This window comes from Chlamydotis macqueenii, chromosome 20 (genome assembly GCF_036417535.1).
Source record: "Chlamydotis macqueenii isolate bChlMac1 chromosome 20, bChlMac1.mat, whole genome shotgun sequence".
NCBI lineage: Eukaryota > Metazoa > Chordata > Aves > Otidiformes > Otididae > Chlamydotis > Chlamydotis macqueenii.
The window spans coordinates 4,392,614-4,405,921 of NC_141575.1; the positions used below are offsets into that span (position 1 = coordinate 4,392,614).

Genomic DNA, 13,308 nt, shown 5'->3' on the forward strand with positions numbered 1-13,308 from the left:
GATCCCTCCCGGACATTGCCATGGCGTTGCCGAGGATGCAGCACACTGCTACTGTACACACAGATCACTGGAGCAGGAGAGCATCCAAGGAGGGGTTTTAAATCAGCTGATTTGGGATAAAACAAGGGCATCTTTCGGCTCAGGGTTGTCCAGGGTCGTTAGGGATGTGTTGGTGTCCCACTCGCCCTTCCTTCCTGTCATCTGGGAGTCTGTATTCTCCATCCAGCTCCCAAAGTGCATCGCTGTTGGGGGGGGTAGCAAAGGAAAAGGGAGTATTGCTTCTCCTGTGTTCCTTTTGTAACACCAAGAAGAGACATGGCTCACAGCAGTGCTGTCCTCTGCACAGGGAAACCTGAAATTCCCTCTCTTGTTGGAGGAGCTGGTGAAGACTGGGGTTTTCAGAGAGGGCTGTGCACTCTGATTTTGCAAGAAGCTCTTGTTATTCCTGAGAATGGCTCTGCAGATAAATCTGTGAAATACAGTCAGTTGCCTGATGTGACGCAGGGAGTTGTATTAGGGTTTTCTAAAACCTCAGTGGTGAGGTCGTTGGTTACACAAACCTCAGACCCGTGGTTGGGGTTCGGACCAGTGCTGAACCTGTTGGACCCGCTGGATTTTGGGTGGCTGGGCAAAAGCTCTGGGCTGCCCAGACCTTAGGTGTGCGAGCAGAGAGTTTCAGCCCCTGTGAGCATCTCTGCTAAAACACTCCTAGGCATTGCAATTAAAGCCCTTGCCTTAACGAGTCCTGCTTTCTCGGCAGAGCCCTAGGTCTGCAGCCCAGGAGGGGTCCACAAAGGAGGGAAGTACTGTCATCGGCTGCAGCTCTGCCGTGTGCTGTGGGAAGTTGCAGCTTCCTTCCGCTCATTTAAAGCCCCTGGGTGACCCGCGGACCGCGGGACGGATGGATGGACGGACGCTGAGCGGCTGCGCTTGGCTGAGCCAAGCATTCCTGGCGGGAACGCCGTTGGCCATGCAGTGTGGGGTCTGCTGGCTCGTTAGACGGGCTTTAATGAACAAGGACTCAAGCCCATGCTTTTAAGCTTTGGTGGGGTGACAGCAGCCCTGGGGTGGGGGATGATGCCCTCGCACGGGGTCCTCCCGCACGCAGAGAAAGCACAGCTGTAGCTGGGGCCTGTACATCTGGAGTGTATGCTTCAGGATGTCGCTGGGCATTTCTTCTGCATCTCTGCCTGATTTGGATTTAATCACTTGACCCTGTGCTCTGTCTCTCACTCTTCCCACGTCCCTCTAACGTCTGCCACCTCGGAGGTGTTTCCCTCCAGCCCTTGCTGTGTTCCAGTAGTTGGTGTTTTGTGTGAAATCCAGGGGCTCTGGGTGACGTTTGTGCCAGCTCTGACTTGAGCACTGCTGAGCCTTTCCTCTGGCGCTGGGGCTTGTGACTTCAACGTATTTAATAGGTTACTCCAGGACCTCCCCTTTTTTTTTTCTAAAGTTTTTATAATTTTATGTATATTTCAGCTTACAATTAGCGAGCTTAACGTTGTTATCTAAGAGACCTCTTCCCTTTGAGAGCCCATACGCGGCGATGCAAAGCTCCTGGAAGGTAACTGGGAGCTCTTTATCTGCTTGACGCGTTTGAGAGCGATGATGAGCAGAGGTGTGAGGATGAGCAGGACCGGAGTGGGGCTCAGCATTGTGCCGCGGTGCTGGGCTTGCTGCCGGGCTCCCTGTCGTGTTTCTGGGCAAGGTAAAAGCTGCTGCTGAGCTCGTGTGGGAGGTTTGCAGCCCCTCTGAGCTCTGGCTGATGCTCCTCGCTGGGAAATGCCTTTGCAGGTTTGCTTTCCCCCAGTCCTCCCAGTGACAAGCCATGGGCGTTTGCTAACATAAATGGTTGCTGTCCCTCAGGTGCTCTCCCAGGGCTAATCCTTGCTTGTGGGTGGATGTGAGGAGAAGGAGAAGCTGTGGGGAGGTCAGCGCTCATCAGCGTTTTGGGCTCATTAATCAGTCTCGCTAAGTGGAATTTGCCCAGCCTGTGAGTGCTCTGCGATAGGAACGTCTTTGAAATGAGGGGAAATAATAGCACTAAATTGTTTGAGAAATAATTTCATTCTCCACTTCTCAGTAGATAAATCTGCTGTCCAACAACCCGAAATTTAATCTGTCCATCTAAAGTAATTGATGAGCTGCGATGTGAATCCAAATGCGGACGGGAAGGGAAATTTTCTGCAGTGATGTTTTGTAGCATTTCTGTGGCTGCTCCTTCCCACCAGAGACAATGGGGCGAAGCGTGGGAGGGAACAAAGCCAGAAAGATTTGGAGCTGCTGGTGGAGGGTGATACAAGCTCCAGGGGTGCTTTTGACTCATTACTGTTCCCGATGCTCTCCCGGTAACACCTCGGCGTGGAGGCGAGCCAGATCGGGCAGAGCCGTTTGGAGAGGAGTAAAGGTCGTGATTTGCGTGGTTTTAAATGCAGCATTTCATTGGCCACGGCCCTGCGGTTCCTGCTGGGTACTTGGATGCTCTTGGACTTTCTCTCCGCTCTTGACTTTGGAGCAAGCAATGGGAGCTTTGATGTTCCTCTGTGCTGTCAGAGTAGTGTGGGGGGAGCTCCCTTGGCTTTCTCAAGAGGTTTACACTGTAGGATACCCATTGCTCGCTGCAAATGATGTTTTTTCTCAATGAGAGCCCCTCCCTTCCCCGTTTGCAAAGGCTGTGATAAGCAGATGCTCGCAGCTCCCCGTCTGGGACTGACTTTTTGCCTGGTGCTTTTGAGCCGTGCCAGCAGCGAGATGAGAGGAAATCTGACATCACGGTCAGGAAGCGCTAAAGAAAGTTACTTTCGTCATTCGTCAATGGGTTATCTCGAACGGCAACGCCGCGGCATTCCTCGTGTGCTGCAGGGCCCATTTCGGGCCCACGGCTCTGGCCGCGGTTCAGCGCGTGGTGTCTGCCCGGTGCCATTGTGCGCGGCCCCGCTCCTCCCCGGGGCGCTAACCCCAACCGCTGCTTCTCCAAAAGGCCCTTTCCCGAAAGCTGTGAGCTGTCGCATGATCCTGCCCTGCCAGACAAACAGCTGCCCCCTTTCCTTCCTTTCCCTACGTTATTAAATGTCTCGTGGAGACTCCCCAGCCTCACACCTCCCTCCTTTGCGCCATCCCAAACGCAGGGACCGGGGACCACTCCGACGCTCACGTGAACGTCCTCCGGACCCCACGTCGGGCAGTTTGGCTGTTGAGCAAATGCTGCTGCGTTCCTGGCTGTTTGCCATCTCCAGTTAGCAAAGCAGCTCTGCTGGGAGGCAGGAATGCACGTGGCTTTCCAGCCTGCGAGCATCGCCGCCGAGGCCGGGGGTTGATTTCCAGCCTCCCCCATCGACGTGCTCGAGCAGCCGGATCTTTTTCTGACGCGTTTGTTTCAGAAACGGCCGCTGTCTAGTCAGCGCAGGTGCCGCGGGTGCCCAGTCATACAGGGAGTGTAGGGAGGGGGCGGTGGTAACTAAAATGGGGGTGTGAGGAGGAGTGAGAACTGTTTCCAACTGCAGAAACATCCCACCTGTCCTTCGGGGTGCAGGAGCAGAGCTTTGGGGTGACCAGGCATCTCCTGGTGTCCCTGTGCAAAGTGGAGTTATGCCCCGTGCCTGAGTGTCTGGGGTTATCCCAAATACCAAGCTGTCCCTTTCTCAGTCTCCGCCGAAGGCTTTTCTGGTGCGTTTAGAAGTTTGTAGGACAAGTTTTGGAGTCGCCTGGAAAACTTGGCAGCAATACCCTTTACATGTGCAGTGATCCTTCAAGGAGTCTCTCAACTTACTGAATCCAATAAAAAAAGTCACACCATGAAAACCCCCTTTAAAAAAAGAGCATCCCAAAAGCTGCTGAGGGCTTTCCAGCGCTGGGATCAGCTCGCACCCCTGCGTGCATCAGGGTGGCTGTGGTCCTGCCTTGGCCAGGGCACGGGCGGAGCTGCGGAAATCGAAATTGTGAAGCGGGTTTTTGCCGGACTGGGGCAGGACGGGCAGTGGCTGAGAGCTGTTTGTTCACCTTACGGCGTTGCAGTGTGTTTAAAAATAAGCGAAGCTGTTCCGAAACTTGGTGAGCGCAGGTGGCGGGGCCCTTCTGCCGTGCCGACGCTGTGGTTTCTGGGGTCTGTTTCCAGAACTGAGCACCCTGGTTGCTGGTGGTGTCTGACCCCAGAAGCGATGGCTGGTGGGTGCCGGGGCTGTTTTGGGTGCGGAGGAGGGCGATGGCAGGACTCGGGGCGCGTGGTGCTTGGGCTCCCGCTGGCCCTCGTGCCGAAGGAGATCACAGGACCCAACCTCAGCGCTGGTCTCGCTCGGAGTGTATAAATGACAGCGTTGATTTTGGGCCTGGCAGGTGGTGAATGAGCCCCATGGAGAACATTGATTTCTCTCTCTCTTGTTCTCCTGTGGAGTGTTTACTCGTCCGAAGGTGTGATTGACTGATAAATAAAATGGCCTCGGCACAGCTCCTGTTCAATGGTAGCTAATTTAATGTGTGGCTGTTGAGTAACGCTATCAAGGCAACAATTCCTGATCTTCCATCAACAGCAAACCAGCCTCGCGACGCCTGTGAGCAGAAGTGCAAGGAGATATTTTGCAGATTGGTGAGAAAAAAAAAAATGTAGGAGCAAATTGCGCCACTAACACCTGCAACGTGGGTTGTACGCTATTTGTGCTTGTCATCCCAAGCAGTGGCTCTGTGGGCAACGTGGTGGCCTCGCTCTGCTGCCAGCTCCTTGGTGGTGGAGCAGGACCGTGGGGCTGCTGCCTTGGTTTATTGTTTTACGTCAGGCCTTTTTAGCAAATCTTTAAACAGATTATCAGATTCTTCCTTGCTGCACTCGGTGGCTGGCTGGCTGCGAGGTGGCAGTGCCCAATGACTTTTTGCTGGCATCACCTGGCACCGCAGGAAGGGTGGTGGCACTGCCGTGGCCATCGAGCAGCTGGTGGCGGGATGGCTTCCAGGTTTGAGTTGGATGAGCAATGACAGTTGGATGCAGCTGATGTTGAATAGCATGGCTGGTCCTGTCTTCATCACCTGAGATGGGGGTAGCTCAGCCCGATCTAAACCCATGGTGGAGCCAGGGCTTGCTCTCCCGTAGGAAGGCTGTCAGGACCCAGTATTTGTTTGCTTGGATGTGCGATCTCACTGCGATCCTTCAGAAACAAGGTAGTGTGAACCTCGAGCTTCTCAGGAATTTGAACCGCACACACATTGTGCGGGGGGTTCAGGTTTTCACACCCATGGGATGTCTTTCGCTTGGCCGAATGTCGGCGCTGTGAAAGTCCATCCATCCTTTGTTGCTGGGATGAGCGGCAGCGGGGAGCGAACGCCGCAGAAGGGCAGGGCAGTTCTGCAGAGCAAGCTTGCCTCTTGCTGTGTGTAATTACGGCTATAACCTGTGTCATTAGCTTTAAAACTGGAGGCTTAAAAGGATTTAAACTAAACACGTGCTAGAAATTTGCAATCAATGAGACTGCAGTGCAACAGCAAATCCACCCCTGCCGTAAGCAGCCGCTTTGCCCAGCATGTTAAGTTCTTGTAGAGACCCAGAAGATAAAGTTACGCAATAACCGGTATCGGCGAGGGGGGCTGTAAAGCAATTCCGAAAACCCTCTCAGTCTAGACAGATTGTATTTACTGCAGTGTTTATGTGAGATAGAGGAATGCCCTAGAAAAACAGAATTGTTTTCAGTTTCTGCCTCTGGCACTTGCTTGTCTAACGAGAAGGCTCTGATGCGGTGGGAATGTCCCGTGCTGGGGGAGAGCTGCTGTCGCTGGCCGGCTCCGCATGGAGGGGGCTGGAATGGGGAAGAAGGGTAAAAGGCTATTTTCTGGCTTGTTTGGTGGTTTTTGGTTGGCTTTTTTTTTTTTTTTTTTTTCTTTTTCTTTTTCCCTTGTGTGTGTAGGTGAATCAGCCTGTTTGTTAATGAGGTGGTCTTGCTAACCCCTCGCCGTAAACCTTGTGTATAATCCCGAGCGCGATGATAGCGACAAGCTGCAGCACGGTCATGCCTATGGAGATCCAGTGACCCCAAAGATACTGCTTTGCTTCTTTCAGTTAAAATGAAATTAAGCTGTTTTATTTTGCTCTGAGCTCTCGGTGCAGTTTGCAAGCAGCTTTTTTTGCATGGCATTGGTTTGATGACAGCTTGGGGAGCAGAGCTAGTGCCGCGTGACAGAACCACGCTGACCAAACCCACCCAAAGGCAGCTTCTGTCCCGCGCCTGCTTATCACGGGGAGATGATTCACCCCTTCAGTGCTTTGATTTACTTAGCACTCTGACGTGTTTGTTACGTATTTATGAGGAATTTACTGAAAAAAAAGAAGAGTTGCTTAAAAATAGAGTAATAAATTGAAGGTATTTTGTGGAGTATCAGGAGGGTGCGGAAAGAAGTGAAGTTAATTTGACTGGCTTTGCTGAGCAAGCCATCCTGATGGAGGACGTGGGTGATGCAGGCGCAAAAATGAAGTGAATTTTTAGTCTTCTCATCTCAGGCCCTGCACTGCCAGGCATCACCATTGGAGCGAGACCGTCTGGAGTCCGCGGGCTTCAAAATCCCCAACGCTTGCAGACAAATGACCAATTATTGCTATAGTCAAAGACGGGGTTTTCTTGAAAGAGAAACGTGATGTTACTGCTCCAGTTGAGCTATCTGCATAACTGAGGGTGGTCCCTCGAGGGGCGAGATTTCTGCCTCTTCACGTGGGTGAAGATTAAAGATGAGCAAAGCTCTGTGGGAACAGTTCTGGGGATCGCCCTGGTTTTAGGAATGGGGTCTGAGCTGGGTCAGGGGCAGCGCCCGTGGCTGAGCCTTAGGACTGGCCGCTGCCAGCTGGGAACGGGCTGGCCGTAGCTGGGTGATGTTTCATGGGTCCGTTAGCGCTCGTGGTGCTTGCAGTACCTGGGAGGTGCGAGGACAGGGGACCAAACATTACTTGACCAAATTGTCAATTGTTTCAGACGGCAAAGGAAAAAAAAACCCTCACTTTCACTGTCCCAGTCTTGTATCTGGGCCGCACACATGCACGCGTGGTACAGATGCTCAGCAGTACGTACAGCGAGCGATGTAACGTCTGTCCCTTCTGTAGTGAACCAAAGGGGATCATGCTGGAAATGGTTAAAAGTCCAAGACTGGGCTTCTGTAGAACATCAATTGTAGTTTCTGTTTGGCTTTGACCTTGAAAGGGAAACATCCTGGCTGAAGTTTTCCAGCCCTTCTGCAGTGTTACCTTCTGTGAAAGTTGTTTTTCAAAAGGGGGTTTGTTTCTGGTGCGCAGCTGGGAACACAGGAGTCCTCGCCGGGCACCGGCAGTCTGACATCTTCACTAACAGCAAATAAACTGGTGCGTGGCTTTTTAGGGCCAGTTTCAAAGTCCCTGTTCACTTCTCTCATATGTGCATTTAACTCGGTAAGTCTCAGTTAAAATTTGTGCCTGTCTTGCTCACTTTTCCCCTCCTTTTCTTTTTTTTTTTTTTTTTTTTGTTTCCTCCAGTTTCTCTGTTTGAAGAACATCCGAACCTTCCTGAAAGTGTGTCACGACAAATTTGGGTTAAGAAACAGCGATCTGTTTGATCCCTTTGACCTCTTCGACGTACGGGATTTTGGAAAGGTAAGAGTTCCTCCTGAGCTCCTGGGAAGCGACGGTTCTGGCACCGGGGTGGTTCTGCGGACTGGTGCTGCAGGTTTTGGATGGAAACACGAAGGTTTGGTGGCTTTCTGAGCAACTTCTCAAGCTGTGCATTGGGTCCCTGATCCCCTGTGCCTGCGTATCTAGGGGTTGAATCCGCTGTGTCCTGCGTGAAGGGTGAGCAAACCTTCAAGCTTTCTGCTTTAGGTTACAAAGTCTCTGGGATCAGTACATGAAAAGTGTCTTTTTTTTTTTTTTTTTTTTTGAGGAATAAAAATACCTATGCATCTATCTGTGAGAGCTGTTGGAAGAGGCTGTAGCCCTGGGTGCTGTGCTGGCATCGGGACACTGGGTCCTCTTCCCAGCTCCAGCTGCTTTGCCTGGTAACTGGGATGAATCCAGGCCATCTCCTTGCCCACAAGCTCCCCGTAAGCTCAGAGCTTTCAAACTGGCGCCAAGCATCATCCCTGCTCTGCGTAAACCAGCCTGGGACTGAGCCGTACAAGCCCAGCAGCAGGTTTAGCTGTGTTACAGATGATGGCAAGCTGTGGCCCTGGTTTGTGCCAACCCTGCGGCAGGGACCCTTCTGGTTTTGCACGGTGTGGGCGCAGACCCCGCACAGCCCTTCCCCAGCCGCTGCCGCCGTGCCCGGCAGCGAGCCAAAGGGCTTTGCCGACGGGGCCGTTGGTTTTGTACTGCGGCCAGTGCATTTCCAGGGGGGCCAGGGAGTTTCATGCCAGGGTGAAATTAGTCCCCTGCATGTTTCTGAAAACTACGTGTGGGGTTTTTTTTCCTCCCAGCAGTTCCTAGGTGCTGGCTGTGTCTGTGCTGTGTGTCACCTAGACAGGAGAGAAGTCAGTGTTTTGGTGGTTTTTTTTTTTTTTTTTTTTTATTTTGCTGTAATTGATGGGTGGCACCAAATGCTGAACAAGACCCAGCTGCGAGGGAGCGAAATCCTGTGTGATTTTGACAAGCGGCGGCTGTGCCGATACCCTCGCTTTTGACGTGGACAGGGCTGTGCAGTTACTCTGATGGATACTGTGCTCAGGGAAGCTATTACGCAGGACAATTGCTATATTCTTCAGTGGAAAAGGTGTTAAAAGATTTATTAAAGCACTCTATTGTTTCACCTATTTGGAGGTACCAGGCATAAGCTGCTGGAAGGCATCTTCTCTTCTGATTACCCAAAGAGTAGATTTTTACTGCTGATGGGGATATATTATTTGATATTTATTGCCTAATTTATTTCTGGACCATTATCTGGAATGTGCAATTGCAAAGGCTTGTTTTATGAGTTTTTTGATTTATGAAATACAAGGCGGCTTTTGTTGTTCTGGGGATATGAATGCACAGAAGGAACCTTTTGGGCTAGGGAAAGAACCACTGCTAATTAAAATGCTGCTTTATCGTCACGTTGTCTCTTGCTTTGTGCTGTTTCAAATTGCCTGTTAATAGAGCCTGGCGTTTAAACACTGCTGGAGCGTGTCAGCCCAACACAGTTTGGTTTCCTTTTTGGTCTGGTTAGGGAAAGGCTGTTCCCTCTTCCTCCTGTTCACTTTTTGAGGGGATATTCAGCTTTGTGACTTGGGAAGGGGAAATGATTTACTGTTTCCTCTTACCTCCTGATATTTTAGATTTTTTTTAGGAGACTTTGGAGAAGGAACTTGTCACAAACTTCTGGGAAATTGCCTGGATCTTGCTTGTTTTCATGTGCATCATCACCTTCAAGCAACCTTACATAAACCCTTATAAGATTTGGGAGGCATACATTCCCTGTACAAAAACCTTGGTGATCTTATTCCCATGTATTTTTTTTTTTTTATCAGTTTGGTGGAGGTATCAGCTGCTCAGGTCTGCACCACCCTAAGTCCCTCTGGAAGCCTGTCAAAACATCCCCATTGTCTTTGCCACCTTTCATTCCTGCATTATCCTCAGATCTGTGTTCAACAGTGGCAAAGCAAACAAACAGGGGAAAATCTGCTGTAGACCAAAGCGCTGTTCCGCTTTGAGTCACCGTGAGAGTCTCTAATCCACGTTCCCACTGGCTGAACACAGGCTTCACATGCAAAAAAAAAAAAATCTTCCTGGACCTATTCATTCCTTAGCCCAATAGCGTTTTTCGGTTATAAGACATTTACACTGTGTAGGAGACTTCTCTAAACAGAGCGTGGTAAGAGTCGACTATTTAATTACATGGAAACCTTGGTGGAGTGGTGTTGGGTGTTTCCTTTCTGGATGCCGCTGGAGTCGTAGTTTCTCTCCTACAAGCCAGAAGGGCAGTGAGACAGCGATTACCAACAGCATTTGGTGTAATTCCCGCGTAGAGGGGCAAGGGCTTGCGTTTACGTGGTGCCAACCTGTACGTGAAGGGCTTGTCCTTTGGAATCTCTGCGGTCTTTCAGGGATTTTTAGTGCAAGAAAAACAGTAGTGCTTTTGAAGAGGAAGAAAAATCAGACCCCTCAGTCTTGCCTTGACCAGCTGTTATTCTGCGAGGTTTCCCTTGCTCCCTTTGGCTTCTGAGCCAGGGCTTCAGCAAGGAGGAGCTGTGTAGGGTCGCTGGAGCCTCCTCCAAAGGAGCAAGCATAGAGGGGGGCTGCTCAAGTCCAGGAACATGGGTTTTTATCCCTGGTTTTGCTACTGCTTTGAGTTTTAAGCTTGGGAAATTACTGCCTCCTTACTGTCACCAGGATAACAGCTGGTGAAATGGGATCGTGAACCATGTGGGCTTCTCCGGCCCAAATCCCTGTGGAGCTGAAAAGCTCTGTCTCTGCCTTCGTGGGATGCTGGGTAATTGGCAAGTGTGGGCTTTTGCCAAGTAGATGCGTCATGTTTCTTGTAATCCTGGTTGCAGTGTTTCCCAGTCACCCGAGGGAGTCGAAAGGCCAGTTTAAATAGCTCACAGCCAGTTTTTTTTCCCAACATCCAGTTGCTAAGCATCCCGCTGGACATGCCCTGTTTCATGAGAGGTTTCCAAAAGTGACCTGAGATGCTGACCACCTGTGTTTCTAGCTAAGATACCCTAAAGGAATATATCATTATATTATTTTCTACAAGTTGTCTCTTAATTTTTTTTTTTATTTTAGTTTTCCTAAATCTTATCCCTTTAAAGTAGCTCAGCTGTCTGTAATCACTAGTGACTTCTGCAGAAGTGTTTCTCCGTGGCTGTGTCCCTGCTGTAGGATGCCGAAGCAGCGCAGTGTGCCGCTCTCCGAGGAAGAAAACCCCCGTTAATGTTGCCTCGTCCCTAATTAGGGTCTCATCTTGCAAGGACAAGCATTGGGGTCCTCTGCAGGGGTGCTGTGCCCAGTCTTTGCTGGTGCAGCCTGGCTCCTAAAAGAGAAATAAAATGCTGGTGCTCGTGTACGGGGTGCTGTTGCACAGTACTTCATGCGCATTTAATAGCAGCGCTGGTCTGAAATGTAACTCTTATTGGACTTGCTAATTTATTGGCACCAACTATAATGAGCTAAAACATACATAAATATGGATTAAACTCTTTATCACTCTATTAGCTTGATGGTAGTAAGGTTCATTAAAGGGAGTTACTCATTTTCAATAACTTGCAGTAATGTACTTTTTTTTTGAGAAATATAGTTAAAATATTCATAAACCTGTGGAGCATGCCATTTATTAGCCTTCCACTCCTCTCTGCTCTCCTGGTGTGTATTTAATTGTCCTGAATCTCTCTTGAAGTTCCTGCAGTGTTTGAAAAAAAACTTTTTTGCAAGATCGGGGTCTTTCCAGCCCTGACCCCTGAATACAAAATAATGCTGTTCTGAAAATGAAAAAGGGAAAGGGCCCACAGGTCAGCTGAAAAATGAGAGATACTGAGATTAAAGTAGTGGTTTTCACTGTGGTCCAGGGCTTGGTGAGAACTGCACCAACCTCACAGCTCGAGGCGAGTCTGGATCAACCCTCCCTCTCAATTAATTGGATCCACCAAGGTTCGCTGGCGTTTGTGCCTCGTGGGCGGCTGGTGGAGGACTTGCATGTGGCTTGTCTTGTGTGTCTGAGGTGCTGGTACTGTCAGAGCTCAAGGGATGAGTGCCCTCCATAAAGCGTTTGCATCTTCAGAATAATCTTGAGTGTAAAGGCTTCTTCACGCCGAGGAGCCAGCCTGGAGCGCTCTTGGAAAGCCCTGGGGGGATCTGGGCTGTCCTTGCTGGGTGTTGTTGCAGGTTGTCCCCAGCATCACCACCAGCACCCTGCGGTTGGAGAATCTGCAAAGTGAGAGGTCCCACCTCACTGACCATGGGGATGGGTGCTGGGAGAGCCACCGAGGGGCTCAACTGCCATCATCCCCTCATTGTCCCCATCCTTCTGACACACACACCCACCACCCTCTTGCCAGAGAGTCAGAAAACTGAAGTTTCTGACTGGTTTCAGATAGGAGGGTGGGGAGCGCTGTCAGAATTATTTAAGGGATTAATAACTGAGAGTTGGTGGTTTGCGTTTCTGTTTCTCTGCTGAGAGTTCCCCTCCCTCCATCATCTCTAACTTGCATACAAGTCAACATCCCTGCAGCAGTATTTTACAGGGTGCCTTTTTAACACAGTTCGGGCATATAAAGGGGAGGACGGGGGAGATTTATTTGAACATAGGTAGTTGAAAATTGCAAAGCTTTCAGATAGAGCTGCATTTTGGTGCTGCAAGCCCAACACCTGCCCTTGCAGCCGAGAACAAACGGGAAGCGATGCGTTTTTCTGCGTGCGCGGCCGAGTGCGTGGAGCAGAGAGGAGCTGCCAGCGCCTGAGCAGAGCAGCCCAGCTCCTCCCAGGCAGCATCCGCAGGGCGATGCTGTGCTTTATGGACCGCAGCCACGTTTTCCGGGAGCAACTGAAGTGCTTTGCCAACAAGCTGAAAATCCACGTGCAACTTCGATGCTGCCCGCGGGGTTTTGCCGAGGGCCCTTGGGTGCTGCAGGTCTTTGCTCGAGGGAGAAGCCCCAGCTCCGGGAAGCGTAGGAGAGCGTGGGGAAGGCAGCCCTGAGGTCGCAGCTTGTGGCATGCAGTGCAGGGACCTCATCGCTCGGTGGTTGATGGTTAACTCCCCTTTTCCTTGCGGGAGCTGCGGGTGACGTTTGGTCCCTTCCATGCTGACTGGGACATTGCTCAGCTGGCATTTGGCCACCCGTGTTTTAAATGGCCTTGCTGGAACTGTACTGGAGATCTGGATATTGGGATGAATGCTATTTACGGCAAAAGCAGGCTGGAACAGCATGGGTTGTGGGTTTGCTTTGATATTTTTTTTTTTTTTTTCCACCCCCTTTTCAAGCTTGAGGGTTCATTTGGGCTTTGGGGGGGGGGGGGGCTTGGGGGCTGCTTGTCTCACACTCCGTACACCAAACTCTGTATGGGCTGTGACCCTCCCGTGGAGCAGGTTGGTCTCAGGTGATGGTGCTGGACACGGGGTGATGCAGGGACCCTGCTCCCCAGAACCGTGAGGACATCAGCTGCGGTTCACGGCGGGGCTGCCTTAGCAGGTGCAGCGTGTCCAGCAGATGTTTTCAGCCGGAACGCTAAAAGTATGTACAGGAAACCCTGACGCTGAACTTCCCTAAAACACGGGGCAGATGAATTACAGATTTCTGCGGCTAGTCAAGTGTGTACCAGACGGTGCTTTCTGCCGCGCAGCAGCGTGCCGCGCGCAGGACTGTTACCAGCATGGTAGGTGCTGCCACACCTCCAGTAATGTA

At 50.9% G+C, this 13,308-nt stretch overlaps 1 protein-coding gene across 3 annotated transcripts in view; it reads left to right on the plus strand.

Moving 5' to 3' along the window:
* The window catches only part of VAV2 (vav guanine nucleotide exchange factor 2), a 136,919-nt gene that overhangs the window by 24,167 nt on the left and 99,444 nt on the right, over positions 1-13,308 (plus strand). For all 3 annotated transcript variants that reach the window (XM_086763806.1, XM_086763807.1, XM_086763808.1), the window contains exon 2: positions 7,478-7,594. In XM_086763806.1, the coding sequence (XP_086619932.1) occupies positions 7,478-7,594 (117 nt within the window). The remainder of the gene's footprint in view (positions 1-7,477; positions 7,595-13,308) is intronic.